This window comes from Peromyscus eremicus, chromosome 1 (genome assembly GCF_949786415.1).
Source record: "Peromyscus eremicus chromosome 1, PerEre_H2_v1, whole genome shotgun sequence".
Taxonomy (NCBI): Eukaryota; Metazoa; Chordata; class Mammalia; order Rodentia; family Cricetidae; genus Peromyscus; species Peromyscus eremicus.
In genome coordinates, this window is record NC_081416.1 from 142680115 (window position 1) to 142704610 (window position 24496).

Below are 24496 nucleotides of genomic sequence, written 5' to 3' on the forward strand. Positions count from 1 at the left end.
CCTTTAATCCCAGAACTTGGTAGGCAGAGCTAGGCGGATCTCTGTGTGTTCAAGAATACAGCCAGCATTGGAGACACAAGCCTTTAATCTCAATACCAACCATAGAAGACCTGGAGGTCTGTATAGACAGGCAGTGATGAGGAGGTCATGTGGTTGGGTTTACAACCAATGAGAAGGCAGAACAGAAAGTCAATAAAAAGACAGATACACAGGAAGTAGGGTTCTTACTGAGGGGGAAGATAGCAGCAACAGTGAAGGGTAAGAAAGGGTTTTTAGCTCTCAGCTACTGCTCTGATCTCTTGGGCTTTTAACTCTGAATTTGGCTCTGTGTTTCTTATTTAGTAAGACTGTTCATCTACACAAGCCCCTTCCCACTGCACCAAGGCTGTGCAAGGCGTCACACCACAGGCACTGGGCTCTCAAAAGCCTGCTCATGTACCAGGAACAGATCCTGATCCCCCTGCCTGGATGCCCCTCAAACAGCTCAAGCCAAACAATCATCTTCCATATCCAAAGGGCCTAGTCTAGTCCCATGAGGGCTCCACAGCCACCAGACCACAGTTCATGGGCTTCCTTTAGTGTGGCCGGTCATCTCTGCATGTCCTCCCATCATGATCTCGATGTCCCTTGCCTGCAGAATCCCTCCTCTCTCTCATCAATTGGATTCCCGGAACTCAGCCTGGTGCTTGGCTGTGGATCTCTGCATCTGCCTCCATCAGTCATTGGACAAAGGCTCTATGATGACAGCTAGGTTATTTGCTAGACCAGTCACCAGAGTAGACCAGTCCAGGCACCCTCTGGGAAATCCCAAGTTTTATAGAAGAAATAAATGTGGAAATATAAGAATCTCAACAAACTTCAAATAGCATAAACACAAGAAATCCGACATGATGTAACATGTGATGTTAAGCTGGTGAAGACAAAATTGATATCTTGAAAACAGGAAAAGAGAAGTGACCCATCACTTCTCAAAGATCATCAATAAGACTCGTAGCAGAAATCCTGGAAAAGAAGCCACATATGTATATAGTTAAAGTGCTAGGTGGAGAACACTGTCAACTAAAATGCTATGTCAGTAACTCTAGCCTTCAAAAGTGAGAAAGGAAGGAAGGCATTACCAGTTTTTTGTTTTGTTTTGTTTGAGACAGGTTCTCAATACTGACTCTGAATGGTCTGGAACTTGCCATGTAGCCCAGGGTGTCCTTGAATTCAGAGACCCACCTGCCTCTCCTCTGTAGTGCTGGGATTACAGGTGTGTGTTACCATGCCCAGCCCCATGTTTTTAAGCAGAGCATGGCCAGAACATCTAGCTCACAAGAAATAACTAAAAGGAGATTTTCAGGTTGAAATGAGAGAGATACTAGGTCAAAGATTTGAAGGATGCTTCAATAATGCATTAAGGAAGGCTCACACAGGGCACAAAAATTCACAAAATTCATCAATATCTCATTAAGGAATAAAAAGAGACTTCCTCTTGGAGTACTTAAGACCAAGAGTGAATTTAAATTTGAATTCTTCACTTCTCTCCCTGTATCTTCTGTCTGTCTGTCTGTCTGTCTGTAGTTTGTGGTTTGTGGCCTGTCTGTATTGCCTGTTCCTAATAAAGGGCTTTGTTCTGCATTTATTGAACAGCACAGAAAACATGGTGCAGGTAAGGAATGAGGAATATTTTTCTACAGAAATCTTTGACAGAGTTAACAAGGGGAGAATGTACTTTCCTGACTCCAACTGACCCAGAATAGCACTCAAACCTCAAACAGATGTTACAAAGCTATACCCGCATGCTGCTTCCAACATTTATGGGGTGTCTGTTAAGATGGCTTTCAACTTCTTGGCTGTTTTCAGCAAATGGTTATAACACAAATACATTCTTCTCATCAGGAGTATGGATGAGTACATAGTTTAAGACTGAAGCTATGCAATTAGCTTAGGTTGTACATATATATATGGGAAATCTAAGGCATAGTAAGATTGGTCACACTGCCTTCTTCAAGGCAGGTTAAACTTAGTACACAATATGAAAGCAGATTGAGCACATAGTCGTAAATGATCACGGGCATGTTATTAACTTGACTATAGGGTCTGGCATAAGTTCTGTATCTTTCAAGGCAAAGGTGTTTTCTGAAAGAGGAATTATCACAGAAGATCTTGCTTGAGTGTGCATACAAGTAAACATAACAACTAGCATTATTATAACTTCGGTGCTTTACCAAGTGAACTCCCTCGAACCAACAAGATGATTGTTGAAGTTTATGATTCAATGAGAAGGTTAAAGTCAATTCAGGATGAGGGAGTAGTGAATGACTTGCCCAAGTGAACAAGAGCTACACATATTCATAACAAAACTAAACATGCATTGCTATTCCTGCCAGCTTGCTGTTGAAGTGGGTGATTACTCAATAAGTGCTAAAAATACACACACACACACACACACACACACACACACACTTACACACACACCACATACATCCACACACACACCACACATGCATACATACCCCATACATGCATACACACACCACATAAGCACACACACACACCCCACACATGCATACACATACCACACATGCACACACACCCCACGCATGCATACACACACCATGCATGCACACACATGCATGCAAGCACATACACCACACACACCATACACATGCACACACACCACACACATGCACACACATCACACATGCACACATGCACACGTACATACAAACTACACACACATGTGCATACAAATGTACACACACATACCCCATATATGCACACCACACAAACACACCATGCCTACTTTCTCTGGATTTACATACAGGCAGTCAGAGAGAACCTTTCAAGCTAAGGCTTAAGAATTTCCCAGACATAAAAGGCATGATCCTTCCTTTTCAAGCTAACAAGTGAAATGAAAATAGTGATGTTGGAAGAACTGCTATAGTATAATAAGTGAGTTTTCTCATCTCAACCCAATGAGCAATGAACACATTATTCAAACAATTGTTTTAATTCAGAGAATAAAAATCACTCAGTTCAATTAGCCAGAAAACCCAGAAAAGTGATCATTAATAGTGTCATAGTTTGGGATTGGGGTAATTAATTAAGAGATAAGTATTTTTACTGCACATAAAATAAAAGCATGCCCTACATACACACACTGATGGGATATCTGCTTTCCAGGAAGATTAATGAGAGACTCCACCTATCAAGTGCATTCCAGCCTTGGTGTGGGAGCCCGTTTTCAGGTTCCTCGTGGCTTTACCCAGCAGGTCCGAATAGAGAGGATGATTAGGACCATGGGCATGAGTGCAGGTGTTTGAGATGGTCTGCACTTGGCTGTGCTGGGGGGAGGTCTTTTGCTCCACCCCTTGGTATCTCCATAAATACCCTGAGGCAGAGATAGTCAGGGCCCGTTGGAAAAGGTTCCAGGCCCTTTCGAGGCTATCCTTTGTTTTCTATTTGTTTATCTCCACACTCTAAATCCTTCTATCTAATACTATTCACACTCAGGAAAACTCTGGGGAACTGTGGGGTTGGTGGGTAAACTCCCTCAGCTCACAGAGACATGAAGGGATACTGGAGTGCCAGCTGGGATCATCAGCCTTGCCCACCGGGCTGCAGAGGAGACTGAAGGCACCTCACAGAGGTTGCTATGTCTTGCCAGAGTAGACAGACCTCTGGAATACCACATTTTTATATCAGGAATATGTAGAGTGTTTGCTCAGCAGTGACGTCTCACTTAGAAAAAGAAACATGTTTTTTAAAACATTATCCTAAGCATTACTAAGTTAAAAATCAATAAAACATTCCAGGGCATCTATGTAAAAGAATGAAAACAAAAAACAAAATCTTTCTAAAGTGGACAGCAGATTCAGTCCACCCCTCATTTCCAGGATGATCCTGTCAGTGGCATACTTTGGTATACAGTAAGATGTCCATATCACTGGTTCTGCATCAACTACCTACAGTGTTTGCATCAATACTAAACATGCACAGAGTTCCTTGTCATTGTTCCCTAACCAATGTGGTATAACAACTCTTCATGTAGTTTTCTCATTGCATTAGATACTAGAAGTCATCGACAGGTGAATTAAAGTCTACAGGAGAAAGCAGGCTCTATGCAGATGCCCCACCATTTTATGTGAGGGACTTGAAGCATCCTTAGGGAACACAGGAACCATTCCATGCAGATGCCAAGGGATGACTGCACTTCCTAGGCTCTTCTTGAGAATATGTTAGCTTGTCAGGATAGAGCAAGCCTTTGTCCTGGGCTAGTAAAAGCCCAGCACCAGCCTCAACTGTTGGCTCAGGATGGAAAATAAAGACAGAATCAGAGTTTGCAGTCACAACTCTCTCTGCACGTGATTCAAGCCTTGGATCCAGGTGAAGTTTCAAGGATTTTCTGTCTGGCTTCTTTTTTTCAGTAGTTACCAAGAGAAGGCATTAAGATCTCTGTGATTCCCTCCTGTGTTAGGTCAGTTTCTGCTTGAAGATTTTGATGCCCTGTGGCTAAGTGCACACACATCAACAATTACAGTTTTGATAATCTGACTGCCTCACAAGTATGATGTGGCCCCTTCCTCCCAGATAACATTCTCTCTCTGTAATCCACTCTTTCTTTTTTAAAAGTCTTGATTCATAAAACAGCTTCTTCTAATGTAATTTCTGATATTTGCTCTTAGCCTTCCCCTCCACTCTTCTTTTTAGCCATTTTGGTGCCGTTGGCACTTTCTCATCTGTTTGCTTTTAGCCTACCTGCTTTCATGCTTACAGTAGGCTTTTGTTGGTAGCATATAGTTCAATCTTGATATTTTTTATTCAATTATACGATTTTCCAAGGATAATGTCATTATTAATATATCTAGTCTTAAATCTACCAACTGAAGGCCAGGAAGACGGCTCAGTCTGTAAAGTGGTTGCTGCTAAAGTAAGGACCTGAGTTTGCGTCTTCAGCACCCACTTAAAAAACTAGATGTGGAGGCAGCACCTGTGATCCCAGCACTGAACAGACAGGGAACAGAGGAGCCATGGAGCTTGCTGGCCAACGAGTTAGTCTAGACAAACAAATGAGTTTCCGGTTCAGTGAGAGACCCTCTCACAAAAAGAAATAAGGTGGGGACATGATTGAGGCACACATCCAATGTAGACCCTGGGTTCCCCCATACATACACACACATGCATCTGCACACACAGCTATGCATATAAATAAATAAATAAATAAATAAATAAATAAATAAATAAATAAATAAAATGTGACATGTATATACAATGGAATATCATTTCTCCATAAAAAAATGATTGGCACATACTATATTTTAGTGGGCTTTTTTATTTACTTGTCTTTTTATGATAAAGTTAATTTTTAAAAACCTTTAAAATTAAAAAATGGTACATACTACATAGTGAAGCACGTTCATCTACTGAGCAAATGAACAAGAAGTAAAAGAATATTTTCTGTATGATTCCACCTTTATGAAGTAGCTATGGTCAGCAAATAGAGACCTAAGGTAGGTTTTTGGTACCAATGCAGGAGAGAGGGTATGGGGAGTTACTGCTTTAACAAATACAAAATTCCTGTCTAGGGTGATAAGAATATTTTGAAATTACATAGTTGTGATGATTATACATCATAAGTCTAATTAATGTCACTAAACTGTACACTTTTCAACTATAATTCCAAAAATACTTATTAGAAAAATCTGACCTCCTCAACAAATGGTGCTGGGGTAACTGCCTGTCTACAAACAGAACAATGAAACTCAGTCTGTATCTCTCACAATGGACAAAAAAAATCCACATGGATCAAACATGGTTCCCTTGAAAACAAGGGAACCGCTGGGGAGAAAGTAGGAAAAAGACTTCGAAGAATAGGCAGAGGTGAGGAGTATGAGACAATGGCCCCTCGGTGACCTTATGTCAGCAACAAAGGCACCCATGAAATTCAGCAGCTTTTATACAACAAAGGAGACCCACCATTGAGCAAAAAGGCATCCCACAGAGTCAGAGAAAATTCTTGTCAGCTATCTGTCTGACAGAGGATTGATATCTAGACTATACAAAAAATAAAAATAAAAACAAACAACTCTATGAAAAAAATGGACTCTTGAACTGAACAAAGTGCTCTCAAAAAGAAGTACAAATTACCCATCATTTTCTTTCTTTTTTTTACCACTTCTTATTCAATTTATTTTTTCATATATGTACAAATATAGTCAGAACTAAATGATGCAGTGTATAGAATGTGGTGATTATAAATGAACATTTTTATCTTTGACCTTCTGGAATTGAAAGGCCTCGTAATGTCATTGTTGAAAAACCTGGTTTTTTCTGTCTTAGCATCCATCCTTTCTCCTTAGCACCTGGTTTCTCCCTATCCCCATGATGTCTCCCTCTATCATGGTGTTCTCTCTCTCTCTCTCTCTCTCTCTCTCTCTCTCTCTCTCTCTCTCTCTCTCTCTCTCTCTCTCTCTCTCTTGGTTTTTTCAAGACAGAGTTTCTCTGTGTAACAGTCCTAGCTGTCCTGGAACTCGCTCTGTAGACCAGGCTGGCCTCGAACTCACAGAGATCCGCCCGCCTCTACCCGCCCCCACCCAGTGCTGGGATTAAAGGTGTGCACCACCACCACCCAGCTCGATCATTTTCTTAAGCACTCAACAACATTAGCAACCAGGGGGATGCAAATTAAAACTTCAAGAGAATGTCACCATCTAGAAAATGTCAGAATGTCCACCATTTGGAAAACTAGTGACAGCAAACTGGCGAGGTTACCGGAAAAGAGGAGCCTTTACTCACTGTGGGTGGGAACGGAATTGAAACAACCACCATGGAGATGAGTATCGCGCTTTCTTACATGGCTAAAACTATATGTGCCCTAGCTATACCAGTCCCGTGCATGTACCCAGAGAGCTTTATATCCTACTATATGTGCAGAGACCTACACGCTCAGCCACGTGTGGTGCTGCTCTAGTCACAGCAGCTAAGACATGGAATCAGCCTAGATGTTCGTCACACGAAAGATGAAAAGACGGTACATACACAATGGGATCTTATTCCCTTTCTAGAAATGATTAGTCAGAGGGGCTCCTGAGGCTCCCAAAACAATACAAGTTACTGACCTTGCTCTTGATTGCCTACCAAAAATAGATAGTGCTGAAGACACGTCATGCTTTGGTTGCAGGACACAGAGAAATCAAGCTGGAAATGGGCTGGAAGTTCAGTTCCCCACAATTACAGCCACTCCGCGTTGCTAGCTAGTTTTCATAGTGCTAGAAGATTCTACCCTATGCTATTCAGTCTGGTAGGGGAGAAAATTAAGCAACAGTATTGCCAACTTTACATGCTATACCACTGAACTACCAAATGAGATATGCCCACTGATACAACAGTGGTTTAACTATTATGGGGGTAACCAACTGCTTTCTTTTTTTTTTTTTTTTCTTTTCTTTTTTCTTTTTTTTTTTGGTTTTTCGAGACAGGGTTTCTCTATGTAGCTTTGTGCCTTTCCTGGGACTCACTTGGTAGTCCAGGCTGGCCTCGAACTCATAGAGATCCGCCTGGCTCTGCCTCCCAAGTGCTGGGATTAAAGGCGTGCACCACCACCACCCGGCAAAACTGGAGATTTTTTTTTTTTTTTCCAGAGCTGAGGACTGAACCCAGCGCCTTGCGCTTACTAGGCAAGTGCTCTACCACTGAGCTAAATCCCCAGCACCAACTGCTTTCTAACTGGACTTAAGGCCCACTCCACAGGAGAGAATCCAGGCCTGATACTATGAATCTGGTCAAAAGCCCAGTGGCTGGGGCTATCATCACCCTAGCAGGGAAGTTGCTACTGTTGTTTTGCTAAGTGGACCTACTGTGCCATTCAAGCCATCTCCTGAACATTTATACTTATGTCCACATGTTAGTGCTGTTCCCTAGTTAGAGAAGCTTGATTTTGCAAAGAATGATGGTTACTAAAGAAATTCGTAACTAGTCAAAGTGCTGAAAATAAGTGATTGTTCAATGCTTATCCTTCTAATGTTCAGAGAACATCATCAGAGAGGGAGCAGAAGAAATGTAAGAGCCAGAGGATGGTGAGCAGCGCTGTGGGAAGCTGTTTTCCAGACATGTTGTGGCTGTGACATCCATGTACTCAACAGCAGCTGCTCAAGATTTGAAAAGGCTTTGCCTGACAGCATCCCAGCACAGGTGGGGAAGGCTCATGAGGCTCCACCCTGCCTTGAGAAGTTGTTGGTGGTTGATGATTCCTAGGGCAGAAGGGGACACATTTTTTTTACAGCAGCATAGACATGGTTCAGTTGCCAAACTCTAGGAAATATCCCTACCTGTGCTCATACGAGCAACCTTGATTAAACTCAATGAGTCAAAAAAGAAAAAAAAGGATGAATAATTGGGAAGGAAAAAGGTTTTTGGAGGGAGATAAGAGAAGATAATGTGGTTAAAATACAACATATACATGAAGTTGTCAAAAATACAATTTGTTTGAAAAAAGGTTAAAATGTCAAAAGTTTATATATATTTAAATATATAACTACAGATGTTTATTATATCTAATATGTGTTTATAAAGCAATATTTAAATATCAATATAATACATTTTTATTGCAATAACAGCAATTGAAAAGGTATTTTAAAGTTTATAACATATAAGCTTGCATTTTTTTATTTTATTTGTATTCTTATATGTTTTGTTGTTCTTTTGAGCATTTCATACATGCATACAATATTTTTGATGATATTCACCCTACATTCCTTCTCCTAACTTCTCTCAGATCCGGTCCCCACCCACAACCCCTTCCCAACTTTGTGGCCTCACTTTTTTTTGTATAGCTCACTGAGTCCAGTGTGTGCTGCCCATACACTCTCATGTGTGGGAGCCACACCCTTAAAGAAAATTGAGTCTCTCTCCCCAAGAAGCCATGAACTATCACCAGCTCCTCAGCTAGGGATGAAGTTCATGAGCTCCTCTCCCTTTATGCTGGAATGTTGCTTGATCTTGTGCCCATCTTGTGTGTCCATGAGTGGCCCTGCCATGTCTAGAAGACACTTGTTTTCCCATTTAGGCAGCCACTTCCAAATTGCCACACAGAGGCTTATATTAATTGTAAATGCTTGGCCAATAGCTCAGGCTTATTGCTAACTAGCTCTTAGATTTTAAGTTAACCCATATTCCTTATTTATGCTCTGCCACATGGCAGTGCCTTTTATTACCATGACACATTCATCTCCTGCTCCCTCGGCAGCCGCCTGGCATCTCCTGACTCTGCCATTCCTCATCCCATCATTCTCAGGTTGTCTTTCCCATCTAAGTTTATCCTGTTCAGCTATTGGCCAGTCAACTTGTTTATTAAACCAGTCACAATGCACAGTGTAAAGGAATATTCCACAGCAGACACTAATTCAGTCCAGTCCTCTCCAACCTCTGGGTCTTAGAATAGTTCTGCTCTGTCTTCAGAAAGGGTCCTGAGCCTTAGGGGAGGGGTATGAGACAGATGTCCTACTTGTGAATGAGCCCTCCACAGACACTTATTCTCAACACTTTGAGAGTTATACTAATTTATGAGTTTAAAAGTATGAATTTAAAGACAGTTTGATACTATATTCACTTAGCAAAACCACCAGAGTAGGTTCACCCCTGGAGCCTATGTGCTCCCTTGTCCATAATTCCCATAACTGACATGCATTTTTTCCTGTGGAGTGGACCTTAAATCCATTCAGTAACCAGTTAATTACCTTCTCTCTGCCACACTTTCACTCCCATGGTCCCTTGTTTTAATTTAACATAATTTCTTTATTAAATCTGTGGGAATTTCACATCATGCACCCTAATTCCACTCACCTCCCAGTCACCTCATGTCCTCCCCTGACCCCTGCAGTGCCCCCCAAAAGAAAGTTTTTTTTAAAAAAATCAAACCAATGCAAAACAAAACATGCAAACAAACAAAAACAAAAACCTCTTCACTCCTCCATCTTTCCCACCTCTCCAGCACCTCTTCATTCATTCTGGTGGCATTGGGAGCCACAGTGTGTCACACAACATATATATATATATATATATATATATATATATATATATATATATGTATGTGTATACACACACACACACACACACACACACACCCTTTTGCCCAATTGCTTTTACTTGCAAATGTTCATTACAATGAATCATTAGTCTGGCTCAAGGCCTCTGGTTTCTGGTACACCATCATCAATGGATCCTCAATGAAACTCCTCTCAGATATCCCAGTCACCCCAAGTCATGGAGATTCTGAGGGTATCGTTTCATGGGACCAGTCCCTTCACGTGCTCCAGCAGGTCCTAGATAGGGTAGATATTAGAGCTGGCCAACCCCAGGTCCAGCTGTGGGCCTGAGTAGCAGTTGAGCTGGTCAGTCCAGACCACTAGGGCCACCCCCCTCCAACTTGCCCATGAGGTTCTGGGCCAGCTCACTTGCTGCAGTGTCCAGTGAGGGGCAGGGCCAGCTATCCCAGGGCCATCGAAGGGCAGGGCGAGCTCAACATGGCCCTCTGATTTCATCACACATGTTTCCTATGGCCCCCTAAGATGTCACGAGCCACAGACATTAACATAGACTCCAGCTACAGCTGGACCATGGACCTAGACATGGCCCTTGTGCTGTGGGATGTTCTGTATGGCAAATGTGTTGCTAATTAGTCAATAAATAAAACACTGATTGGCCATTGGCTAGGCAGGAAGTGTAGGCGGGACAAGGAGGAGAATAAAGCTGGGAAGTGGAAGGCTGAGTCAGAGAGACACTGCCAGCCGCCACGATGAGAAACAGCATGTGAAGATGCCGGTAAGCCACGAGCCATGTGGCAAGGTATAGATTAATGGAAATGGATTAATTTAAGCTGTAAGAACAGTTAGCAAGAAGCCTGCCACGGCCATACAGTTTGTAAGCAATATAAGTCTCTGTGTTTGCTTGGTTGGGTCTGAGTGGCTGTGGGACTGGTGGGTAACAGAGATTTGTCCTGACTGTGGGCCAGGCAGGAAAACTCCAGCTACACCCTTGACAACAGCTTAGAAGATATCCTGGCTCTGGCTAGAAGCACAAGCTACTCAGATCAGGATGGCTTTGATGGCATGGCCCCTGTACACCCACAAGGCCACACGTTTCTCAATCCTGGGCTTCTATATAAACTTTGATGGCAACACAGGCCTCAGATTTCAACACAGCCTCTGACTATGGTAGGACCACAGACCCAGACATGGTCTTTGGCAGCAGCCAAGTCTGCATGTCACCACTGCCCCAGGTGTCAGTGCAGGCCACTCAGATTGGCATGGACCCGGCAGCAGCGTGGCCCTCAAACACTAACATGGCCCCAGATCTCAGGCATCCACATGGCCTTTGATGGTAACAGGAACTTCAGACATCAACACAGACCCTGGCTATGGTAGGACCACAAACCCAGACATGACCCCCAGGTACAGCTCTGCCCCAGACATCACCATAGCATTAGGTAGTAGCACAGGCCACTCAGATCTGCATTGCTCCAGCTGCAGCATGGGCCTCTGACGCCAACATAGAATCAGGTGACTCACCTGACCCAGGGCATCCACACGGCCCTAAATTGCAACAGGAGCTACAGACATTGACTCAGACTCTGGCTGCTGTAGGGTCATGGACCCAGACTTGGCCCTCAGTAGTAGCTTAGGCCTAGATGATACCCCATGGTCCCTTTTTACTTTCCTAGTATCTGTGGTTACTCCAAGTTATATACTCATATCTAATGACTCAAAGCTATGATTAAAAAAAAAAAGAGAGAGTGTGTCTTAGGATTTCTATTGCTGTCAAGAAATACCATGACTACAGCAATCCTTATAAAGGAAAACATTTAATTGGGGCTGGCTTACAGTTTCAGAGGTATAGTCAATTATCATCATGGCAGGAAGAAGCATGGTGTTGGAGAGAAGCTGAGAGTTCTTTATCTTGATCTGCAGGCAACAGGAAGTGAACTGTCTCACTGGGCATGTCTTGAGCATATATGAGATCTCAAAACCCACCTCCATAGTGACACACTTCCTCCAACAAGGCCACACCTCCTAATAGTGTCACTTTCTATGGGCCTATGGGGGTCATTTTTATTCAAACCATCACAGAGAGAACATGTAGCATTTGCCACCTTCCTAAACTAGTACAATTTCTAAATGCATTCTAAATAACTGTACTTATAACCACACATAAATGTAGCTTTCATTCCTCACCAAAGAAGCTTCTTTTTGCAGCTGATGGAGACCATTTTACAAACACACACACACACACACACACACACACACACACACACACATACACACACTGGTCAGAATACAGAGAACACTAGACCATGGGGTGCTGAGCCCCAATTGATATACCTACAGCACAACTCCTATTCCTAAGGTTCAGGGAACATCACAGAGGAGAGGGTAAAAAAATTCTAAGAGCCAGAGGACCAGGAAGTCTTCTGGAAGATGGTGTCTTCTATGTATGACAGGGAAATTGCACCAATGAACTCTCAATATTATATGGTTGCCTAAGCAAGATCTCCATGACAACATCAGTTGACATGCCAACATGGATGGAGAAAATCTCACAAGACCTTGCTGTGGGATGCCTTTCTGTATGTTGTGAATATCTGTTGCTCTCATTGATTGATAAATTAAGCTGTTTCATCAATGGTGAGGCAGAATAAGGTTCGGCAGTACTATCAAACTGAAGATAGAGATGAAGAAGGGCAGAGTCAGGGCAGACACCTGCAGCCACAGAAGGAGCAAGATGCCAGAGCACTGGTAAGCTATGGGTCATGTGGAGATACAAAGATTAGTAGAAATGGGTTAACTTAAATGTAAGAGCTAGTTAGTAATAAGCCTGAGCCATTGACCAAACATTTATAATTAATATAAGCCTCTGAGTGATTATTTGGAAACGGCTGTGGTATGGGAGGAACAGAGAAAAGCCTCAGTTTACAGGCCCTACCTCTAGATAAAGAACTACAGGCAATTAATGGATATTGAGAGAGAGACAGAGACAGAGACAGAGACAGAGATAGAGAGAATCAATCCTCTTCAGTACCCTGGTAGGTACCCAATCCCAAGTGATCAGCCCTAAACACATACACATATAAGCAACATGATATGGACTCAATAGACATATATATATATATATATATATATATATATGTGTGTGTGTGTGTGTGTGTGTGTGTGTGTGTGTGTGTGTATACATATATACATATATATAAAACAATAATAATTTAAAATGAAGACACCATTAATTTGAGAGGGGGTGAGTGTTAGGTCTCAAAGAAACCCAGGGCAAGTCTCACTCAGTACCTGTGGCTCCTCAGCCCTTCTCACCTCACACCCTACCCTAAACATGTCCAACCCAGGGGCTGGGCTTCACTTAGCTTCCTCCAGCTTCTGATCCCTTTATAACTCAGCCATTCCGACTACGCGGCCTCTGGGCTCCTGCTTTTTCTCTTTGGCTCTTCTTGGTCCAGGCTCATCTCTTATTCCCCCCTCCATCTCCTCTCCTCTTCCTCACTCACTCTCCCCTCCCCCCATGGCCCGGTTCCGCCTGGAACCTTCCAGATGCCTCTGGCTGTTTTCCCTTCATGTCTACAGCAAAACCTTCTCCTCAACCATTCTTTAGGAGCAGTCACATACTCCTTTTTCATTCAGTGAGGAGGACATGGGCAGAGTTGGAGTAGAGGAGTAGAAATGCTGTAAATATAGGACTTATGTATGAAACCCTCAAAAACATTAAAACTTTTAAATTAAAAGAGAAAGAGGATTCCGAGTTTGCCACAAGCTTATGAAATCTCAGATGTCAAAGATACTATGAATTGTACACCAGATGGAATTAATTAACATTCCAGCTAATGACTGAGGAAAGAAATAGCTCCTTGGGAACTTATAAACGACCAGCTCTAGCAGCTGTGTGGTAAAGAGAGTGCGGCTGCAGAGAGGAGGCTGCATGACCCCTCTGCGCTCACATTCTAACTGTAGGTAACGGTGGCCTCAGCACAAAGCAAAGAACAGTACAGTTCCAAAGGGAAACAAGCAAGAGTTGATTGGGAAACATGAAGATAAATTACAAAAGAATGGCGTCCATCAGATATTTGAAAATAGACTGGAGGCAAATAACAGCTGTTACTGCAGTGACCTTGCACTACCATTCCCGCAACCCTGCACTACCATCCTGGCAACCCTGCACTGCCATTCCTGCAACCCTGCACTACCATCCCTGCCACCCTGCACTATCATCCCTGCCACCCTGCACTACCATCCCTGCCAACCTGCACTACCATCCCCGCAAACCTGCACTACCATTCCTGCAACCCTGCACTACCATTCCTGTAACCCTGCACTACCATCCCCACAACCCTGCACTACCATCCCTGCAACCCTGCACTACCATCCCTGCAACCCTGCACTACCATTCCTGCAAACCTGCACTACCATTCCTGACTTTGTTTTTCATGCTAGGGACTGAGCCCAGAGTGTGCCAGGTAAGCACTGTACTGCTGCTATATTTCCATCCATGTCTGCATTTTTTAAAAAGCTCTAATATGGCTAACAAGAAAGCTACCTTCAGTAGCCAGAATCAGGTCTCATCAACTGAGAATTACCATAAAGTTTGATAGTTCTAAGTCTGAAGCCAGTAGGGGTCTTAGGGCTTGTATTGTTGTAATAAAATACCATGACCAAAAGCAACTTGGGGAGGTAAAGGTTTATTTCATTTACAGCTTATAAGTCCTGTGGTGATTTGAATGAAAATGGCCCCCATAGGCTCATACATTTTAATAATCATTCTCAGTTAGTGGAACTGTTTGGGAAGGATTAGGAGGTGTGGCTTTATTGGAAGAGGTGTATCACTAGAGGCAGGCTTTGAAGTTTCAAAAGGTTCACGCCTTTCCCAGTGTCCCTCTCTGCCTTGTGGTTGTGTTTCAAGATGTGAGCTTTCAGCTACTGCTCCAGCATCATACCTGACTGCCTGATGTAATGGTCAAGGACTCACCTCTGAAACTGTAAGCCCAATAAACTCTTCTGTAAATTGCCTTGGTCACAAGTCCATAATTGAGGAAAGTCAGGACAGAAACCTGGAGGCAGGAACTGAAGCAGAGCTATGGAAGAGCGCTGCTTATTGGCTTGTTCCTGATGGTTTGCTTAGGTTGCCTTCGTACAGCACTCAGGACTATCATCCAGGCATGACACCACCCACAGTGAGCTGTTTCCTCCCACATCAACAATCACTCAAGAAAATGCACCACAGCCTTTCCCACAGGTCAATCTGGTAGAGGCATTTTCTCAGTTGAGGGTCCAGCTTCCCAAATGAATCTAGCTTGTATCAAGTTAACATAAAAATCTCCAACACAATATAAACCAAATTCTGGAATGATCTGTTTTTTCACTGCTGTTGAGCCTGAAAATCTCCAAGTTCTAGGGATGTACATGATACTCATAGCTGCATTTCTCCAGTGGGGTAATTAATAATCAAAGGCCTAGAAAACACAGAGATAGGCTTCTGCATGTACTCATCTCAGTACTATGAACACTTCCCATACTCTCATACTCAGGAGGCACCCCTACCTAAAATATTAGTCACCCAAGGGTGCAGTGTGGAGAGTCTTATGAGGGTGGGAGACTCTGCCCAGCACTCCAAAGGCAAACCTAAGTGTGTCCACCAGAGATCAGAATATGCAAAGAAGGAAAATATAATAACAAGCAAGTATGAAACCCTAATAAATCCTCTAACAAAATAAAGTCCAGGGCCTGAAAGTTTTATTACTGAATGCTACCAAATCTTCAAAGAAAAGCCAAAACCAGATTTCCTCTAAAATCTAGAAAGAGACAAGGGTGCCCAACCTCTTCACTTTTATTCTAAAGCTCCTTACTGTTCCATAAAATAGAAAGGGAAGGAACACCAAACTCATCCCAAACAGTAAGCATAACCCTGATACCAAATCAGACAAGGATTCAAGAAAGAAAACTGTGGACCAGTTTCTCTGATGGACATAGATACAGAAATTTTTAACACATTTGCCTTTAAAGAACACATTCAGACCATACACTATAACCAAGTTTTATTTTCTATTGGATACAAGGTTGACTCACATGTGCAAATCAAAAAGCATAATTCAGCACATAAGTAGACTTAGGGAGAAAAATTACATGATCATCTCAGTCAATACAGAAAGGCCTTGACAAAGTCCATCATTCTTTCAGAAACACACATCGCAGAAACTACAGCCTCTTTAACAGAGTTCTAGAAGACACCATGACCAAGGCAACTCTTTTTTTTTTTTTTTTTTTTTGAGACAAGGTTTCTCTGTGTAACTTTGCACCTTTCCTGGAGCTCGCTCTGTAGACCAGGCTGGCCTTGAACTCACAAAGATCCGCCTGGCTCTGCCTCCTGAGTGCTGGGATTAGAGGTGTGCACCACCACCGCCCAGCAAGGCAACTCTTATAAAAGAAAATATTTAATTGGGGCTGGCTCACAGTTTCAGAAGTTTAGTTCATTGCCATCATGCCAGGTGTCATGGTAGCACACAAGCAGGCACTGGAGCAGTAGCTGAGAGCTACCATCTGATCTGTAGTCAGAGAGAGAGAGAGAGAGAGAGAGAGAGAGAGACAGAGAGACAGAGAGACAGAGAGAAAGACAGAGACAGAGAGACAGAGAGAGAGAGAGAGAGAGAGAGAGAGAGAGAGAGAGAGAGAGAGAGAGAGAGAGACTAGGCCTTCCATTGACACATTTCCTCCAACAAGGCCACATCTCCTAATCCTTCTCAAATGGTGCCCCTCCCTGATGTCTAAACATTCAAATATGTGCCTATAGGGATCATTCTTATTTAAACCACCACAGTTATATAGGAAGGGATTTCCTAACCAGAACTCTAATAGCACAGGAAATAATTCAAAAAAGGAAAAGAAAAAAGAAAAAGAGTAAAAATAAAAATAAAAAAGAGGGCAGTGGTGGTGCTCGAATTTGATCCCAGCACTCAAGAGGCAGAGGAGGCAGATCTCTGTGAGTTCAAGGCCAACCTGGTCTACAAAGCAAGTTCCAGGACAGCCAGGGCTACATGGCTGCTCACAATTGTCTATAACTCCAGGATCCAACACCCTCACACAGACATACATACAGGCAAAACACTAATAAAAAATAATAAAATAAATAAAAAAAGAGTGCATGAAGTTAAGAAGCTTCTCCACAGCAAAGAGAACAATCACTAAAGAGACAACAGGAGAAACAGTTTTACCAACTGCCCATCAGGCAGGGGATTAGTACCCATAACACATAGAGAACTGCAAAAATTAAACACCCAAAACCCCACAAACCACCCAATCAATAAACAGGCTAAAGGGCTGAATGGTCATTCTGAAGAGAAGAAATTTAAATGGCAAATTAAGAAGTACTCAGCTTATTCAGCCATCAGAGAGACTCAAGTTAAAATACTGTGGGACTCCATCTCATCCCCGTCAGAATGGTCACCATCAAGACAGCAAGTGACAAATACTGGCGAGGATGTGGACTTGTAAACCTGAAGAACCAATCTAGTTCCACATGGTTTTTTGTTTTGTTTTGTGTGGTTTGGTTGAAGAGCCCAGGAATATGAAAAAATTGTATGCTTATAATCTATATGCATATTTCTGAGTGTATTAGGACTGATAGCCAGTTTGGCCCTTTGCCCTGTATTCTCCCAGACAAGGGAAAGGCAATTTAAATGAACCCACGGCTATGTAAACATTTTTAACTAACACCTTGTAATCATTAGTCACAAATCCCGGATCCCCCTTAGATCTCAGATAGCCTGGAGAGTGCCACCATAAAACCCCTGGTTCAAGTCTCAAGATGCTGAGATGTACCCTAAATCCTGAGGTGTTGTAAATCTCCTAGCTCCAGCTCAGGACATCACTCCTGAGATGCTGAAACACCAAGATGCTGTAAATACCATTATGTACTTCCTGCCCTGTGTATAACCTTTGACTATAAAAAGAAGCTTATAGCCCTTTCTCTGAGGGTCACAGAACCAAATAATTCTGTGGCCCTAACTAGTTAGAAGCCCCCTCACCATCCCATGTTTGTGAATGAAGTTGATTCTAGTTAATAGACTTCGGTGGTCTGCTCCCTGTTAATTGCGCTATTCCAGGACCTAACAGTGGTGAGCTATGCATTACAAATTTTAAAAATAGTCTGAGCCATTTTTAAGTATGTCTTTCAGAGATGCTAAGTATATTTATAATAGTGTACCATTATCAGCACTACCCAGGTCCAGAACTCATCTTACCAAGCTGAAATTCTGTCCCACTAAGAAATTCCACATCACACCATCCCCCAGCCTGGAAACCACCCAGGTCCAGAACTCATCTTACCAAGCTGAAATTCTGTCCCACTAAGAAATTCCACATCACACCATCCCCCAGCCTGGAAACCACCGTGGTGTTTTCTGTCTCTCTAAATGTGTTCTCCAAGGTACCCCATGTAAATGGAATCACACGGGCGCTGTCATCTTGTGACTGGCTTCTCCACTTAGGCAATGTCCTTAAGGCTTGCCCATATTATCACAGGTGTCAGAAGTCCCTGGTAGAGGTGGAATGGATTGTATGTATATGCCCCATTTTACTTACACATGCATACACTTGCTTGATGCTGTTGTGAACACAAATGTGCAAATATTTCTTCAGTACGCTGTGTCTGGGGCTAGAGAGATGGCTCATCGGTTAAAAGCACTTCCTGCTTTCACAGAAGACCTGAGTTTGGTTCCCAGCACCCACCCACAGGGGCTCAAAGCTGTCTGTAACTCCAGTACCCAGGAATCCAGCATGTGTCTAGTGACCCCACATATATGCGGGCAAACACTCAAACACATACAATAAGTGAATCTTCTCAAAAATGCACTGTGTCTTAGTCCCTTTGTGCTGCCGTAACAAAATACCTTCTTTTGGATTGGACTGATTTGTAATGGACTGATTTTACTTTCACAGTCTGCGGGCTGAGGAGCCCAAGCTCTTCTTGCTCTATCTTCACACGCAGAAGGCAGAAGACAGAAGGCACAGAGAGGTCTCCCCAGCTCTTCCAGCCCTCTCATAAGATAATTAACCCTGTTCATGAGGACTCAAGCCTCGGGGCTAGTCACTTTCTTTTTTGTTTTTTGTTTTTTTGTTTTGTTTTTGTTTTTGTTTTGTTTTGTTGGTTTTTCGAGACAGGGTTTCTCTGTGTAGCTTTTGGAGCCTGTCCTGGAACTCACTTTGTAGACCAGGCTGGCCTCGAACTCACAGAGATCCACCTGACTGTGCCTCCCTGGGATTAAAGGCGTGCGCCGCCGCCGCCCCCCGCCGCCGCCGCCGCCGCCGCCGCCGCCACCACCACAGCCGGCCTGGCCCCTAGCCACTTTCTAATACTATCTCATTCAGTGGGTGATACAAGGTTTCAGAGTGGGCCCTAGCGACTGTAAGGAACTCAGCATTCCCTGAGTCAGCCAGACACAGTCACCCAGCATTATCAGGAGGTATATATGAAGTGAAAATTATGAATTTAGGGTATCAGCATTGACATATAAAGTCTATTATCTTTACATGAGCAAATATTTTAAGGTTTATCAAAAGTGATTCTCCTTTATGTCAACTCAGGGATTTCTCTCTTTTTATTCCTCCTGCCATATCGTGTCTGCCATTCCGGGGCCTTCCCCAGCCTCCTCTAATCCAGGGTTTATGACATAAAAATTATTAAATTAATTCAAATGCTATGTTTACAGAAAGAGTATTTTCTAAGATATGGATAGATGACACATACTTGCAAAATCATGTATTTGAAATACTTTAAATATCATATGAAATTACCACATCCGTAGACAGCAACTCTTTCTGTTCCTATTATCATTTGAAGCCAAGTTTACTATATTTTAAAAGTAGCACTTGTCTAAAATAAACCAGGAAAGAGATTAATGCTGAAAATGTTTTTACAAAATTTCTGGAAATCTTTCCCACCAAATGGAGGGAAAGTATACTTGTAGAAACTTAGTATTTACCAGCTCCATGCCCGTGACACGGACTGTTCCACACTCACCTCCCCTCCATGAGGAATGAGCCAAACTGTGCATGTTCAGGAACACGGTGACTCTTCCCAGCAGCCCGGCCAGCATAGCGGATGTAGGGGTCTGGCTGACTGGGCTTGTAGTTTCCTGTGGTGGGTCTGACTGTCAGCAGCCGTCCAGGGTCTGAGCACGTGGGAACAGACACAGCCGATGTCTGGCGGAGCTCGACCTCCAGCACGGCTGAGGGCGGCCTGATGTCTTTGTTCTCTAGGTGCATGTCCCCTCACGGGTCTTTCTAGGTCAGACAGAAAGAAGCCACTCACTGTTGCTGAAAAGCAGACTCTGTACAATCAGAGGGTACTTAAAACATAGCCCTTCTAGTGGCCTCACACAAGGGAGAGCGTGTGGTTGTCTGCAAGGCTGACATCTCAGTACATTTCATACATTCTAGAATAGAACACAATACATTTTTCAAGTATGCAATGTTTTATTTTATTTTTTTCATACAATATATTTTGATCATTTGGTTTTCCTCTCCCCCAGTTTCTTCAGATCCTTCCCCTCTTTCTACCCACCCAACTTCATGGTCTTTCTTCCTCAAAAAACAAAGCAAACAACAATTTTAAAAAAAATGAAAATCAAAACAAACTAAAATCACACACACACACACACACACACACACACACACACACACACACACACACTGCCATGAAGTCCGTTTTGTGTGGGACAGCTACTCCTGGGCATGTGCCCTGCCCTGGAGTGTTGATGATACCCCCAGTGTCACGCCATGTGAACTTGATGGAAGCTTCTGGATCATTCAACCAAGTGGCATGGCTATTAGTCACTTCTTGTTTTAAAGAGTCCCCTTGCAACCAGGAAGGAGAGCCTGGGGCGGCACCGGAAAGTGACCCTCTCTGTGCAACAAGAGGTCTTAGGGTGAAGAGGGCTTTGTTCTAGAAACACCCACAGGGTCTCCAGACCAGAGACAGTTCCCTGCAGGGATCATAGCTCCAGGCAAGGAAGAGAAAGCCATGTGAAATGCACAGCACGGGTCTGGGCCCCCTGACTTTGCTGGGACCAGACGCCCATGCGCAGCAAAGGCTGTCTGACCCTTGGGCTCCAGAGGCTCGGCTATCTGCCCACTGCTCCGCTGGCCTTCCGCGGCACACCTTGCAGATCAGCTTGGAAACCCTGATCCTTGCCTCAAGTAGGAAAGACCCAAGCACCACCTGAGGGTGATTCCCTCTGCACTGCAGAACACACCCTCACCCCCCCCACCACCACCACCCCCATCACCTGCAGCAGGCAGGGCTGAGAGCAGGACCCCTCTGGCAGACCCCAGCCAGGTAAGTTCCCTGGATCGCTGGAGGCCTTGGACCGCGTTTGTGTCCAGGCAAGGACAAGCCATCTAGTTGAGGGCGGCAGGACCTCTTGGGGTACCAGGGAGTGCCTCTGCCCACCCCTAGGAAGGGCAGTCAGAAAAGATGACACAATTCCTCATCAAACCACCTGGAAAGCCAACATCCTGCAAGGACAGAAGACTGGCAGCTCAAGTCAGTTGGGGGGCAGGGGGCGCCCTCTTGTTTCTCATACATCAGAACAAGTACACCAGGCTCCCTCGTCGACGCCCCAGCTGTTTCCTAAACCGCTAGAGGGGCCTTCGACCCTGGCATTTCTAGGATCGCATTGCAGACCTACCTCCAACTAAAAGGCCTTTCTTCCCTCTCCTCACCTATGACAGACACCCCACTCCACCCCCACAGCTCCTCTGCAGCCCAGACCACTGTGTCCTCTTTGTCTCTGGTCTCCGCGGAAGCAAAGGTGCTCAGATGCCTCCAGACTCCCCAAACTTCCCTTAGCGATCCCATGGTACCCCCATGCCTGACCCCATCACGTATCCAAACCCACTGTCTCCGTATCTCACATTTTCCCTGAAGATTCATCACTAGCAAAATGCTCCCTGCCCTGACCCAGCAGCCACTTGGGGTTTCATGTCTGTGTATTTGTTTGGTTTGGCTTTGTTTTGAGACAAGCAGACCTCTTTCAGCAGGCAGGGGTTTGTGTGAGCCCTCATTTCTTGCCCCCTACCTCCTAGCCAACACCACCTTTTCAAAATACACATTGGCCATATGCTGGCCAAGGTTCCAGGTGAGGACAATGCTGGTCTCCAGTGGCAGTCACAATAGTTGCTCATGTCTTTAGAACTCAGCTAACTGAACCATGAGGTTGGGGATGTCAAGAAAACTTATGTTCCTAAGTCACCCCCATTTTACACCCCAGGTGAACAACTGTATAAAAGAGTTTGTAAACACAGCCTAAAACCCTTTCCTACTTTCTGGAGCTTTCCTCTGTTTGCAGATTGGATCTTCAGAAGCTTCCAGAGGCGAGTTGGTATCACCAGCTACACTAGAGTTCACAGGCATCCAGGCTGGCCTTGTTGCCAGCCCAGCTCTGGCACCAGTCAGCAAGCAAACCTCAGGGAATGCTATTTTCATGGTGGCTTCAGTGGGTAGCTGCGGTTCACAGCTATTAGCCCGAACCTAGGCTTTGTAGAATTGTCACATTGGTTTAAGTCAGTGTTCCTCAAACATCACTGAAGGTTAAAGACACTGAGCAAGTTCTACAAGCTAGAGGGACGTAACTGAGCCCCAGGGCTCTGATTTCCCAAGGATGTCCACTCGCTCAGACTTCTGTGCTTAATAACCATGTCATGGAAAAGTGCTGGCTATGTGGATCCCGTTTATTTCACTGTGTGTGACTAGATGAAAAGCAGCAACTTTGATGGTTTAATGTTCTCACTTCAGTGAGCTCCATTCCAAAGAAATGCCCAATGGCCAGGCTCTGATTTCCAAATTCCCTACCTCATTCTCCTTTGTCCTGGGACACAGACTTCCAGGGAGCTGTGGTCTGAAATGCTGCTGCTGCTGCTGCTGCTGCTGCTGCTGCTGCTGCTGCTGCTGCTGGGCTCCCCAGTAAAATCAGAAATGCTCATACAAACTGTTCAATCTCCTTATCTGCACATTTTCATTATCGACTTGTTACCCTGCTAGCACCCCAGAATAGGAAGCTATTACCACCCGACTCCCAGCCACCATTTTACCTGATGACTTGCTGATCTTTCTCCAACAGTGAAGTCTAGTGTCCAAATCCAAAGGCTCTGAGTGGTGTCTGGGACACAACTCTGGGGGTAAGATTTCTCAGCAGGCACTCACAGCCCTGGGAAGTTGGACGGCTTGTGCTCCTCACCCCACCCTCTGCTGGCCACGCCCACCAACCTTCACAGAGCAGGAAGGCTCAGTGCCCCCAACCCCCACTTGAGACTGCTCCAGCAGCATGAGAGAGCTTCAGGGAACTCTGGGAAGTAGAGAGCCTTGCTGCAGAAGCCAGGCTTTTGTAAAATCCCAAGCACGTGTGTCAAGCTCAAGCCCCACTTCACAGGTGGCCAAGGACCTGGCAGATTTTTTTCTTTAAAACAAGAACTGAGGAAATGGAAACTGATCTGCATTTTAAGAACTCTCTCCTGGAGATGATGAACTTCCTCATTATCTTGTTCTCCTCCAACTCAGACTCTCCAGGTACCAGGGGGTGCCTCGGGTTACAGCTGAGGAAAGCTCGCTCATACAAGACACACAAGGACATGAATAAATACACAGAGTCTGTTCACAGAAATTATAAGCTACATGGAAACACACAAACTTTATACAACTAGCCAGAAGCCATATAGAAGGCTGAGACACACAGAAACACAAACCACACAATCCCAATGCACATGATACACACATGAAGTACATACATACACAGCGACACAAACAAGCACAGAAGCAGGCACATGACACGCATCATACAAGCAGACATAAACTACAAGATGCCACCAATGCCCACAGCAGAGCTCCCCAATGCCTCCCTACAGACCAGCAAATGGTAGAGCAGTCTCTGCAATGGCGCAAGGAGCTGCTTCCCCTCCCCAGTCATTCACAGATTTTTACAAATTTTTACTATTGTGTATGTGTGTGTGTGTGTGTGTGTGTGTGTGTGTGTGTGTGTGTGTGTTCATGCATGCCACAGGACATATGTAGCTAGGGGACAACTTACAGTAAATTTTCTTCTTCCATCAGGTGGCTTCCAGTGACCAATGTGTGGTCACTGGGTTTGGCAGCAAGTGCCTTGACCTGCTGAGCCATTTCGCTTGCCCCCGTTTTGAGATTTCGGGGTAGATTCTTAGGTGAGCCTGCCAGACAGGCTCAGCCAAGCCTTACCCGGTGCCTTTCAGAGCCGGCGGGCGAGGTCTACTGCTGAGGTCTTGCCGGCTCAAGCCTCTGGCAGGGGAAGCCCCCTTCCTAACTTCTCTATGTCAGAACCTGATAAGGAACTTGTGAAAAGGAGTCAAGGGTGACAAGGGTCTCTAAGCAGCTGTGCTGCCCACTGTATGTGGACATCTTCTCTGTACATGGAAATGGCCACATGCAGGCACATCAC

At 44.2% G+C, this 24496-nt stretch overlaps 1 protein-coding gene across 1 annotated transcript in view; it reads right to left on the reverse strand.

The window, feature by feature from the left end:
* Positions 1 to 20294, reverse strand: part of Oca2 (OCA2 melanosomal transmembrane protein) — a 294501-nt gene extending 274207 nt beyond the window's left edge. The window contains exon 1 of the mRNA XM_059273674.1: positions 20050 to 20294. Coding sequence (XP_059129657.1) covers positions 20050 to 20294 — 245 coding nt within the window. The remainder of the gene's footprint in view (positions 1 to 20049) is intronic.
* Between the last annotated feature and the right edge of the window lie 4202 nt (positions 20295 to 24496).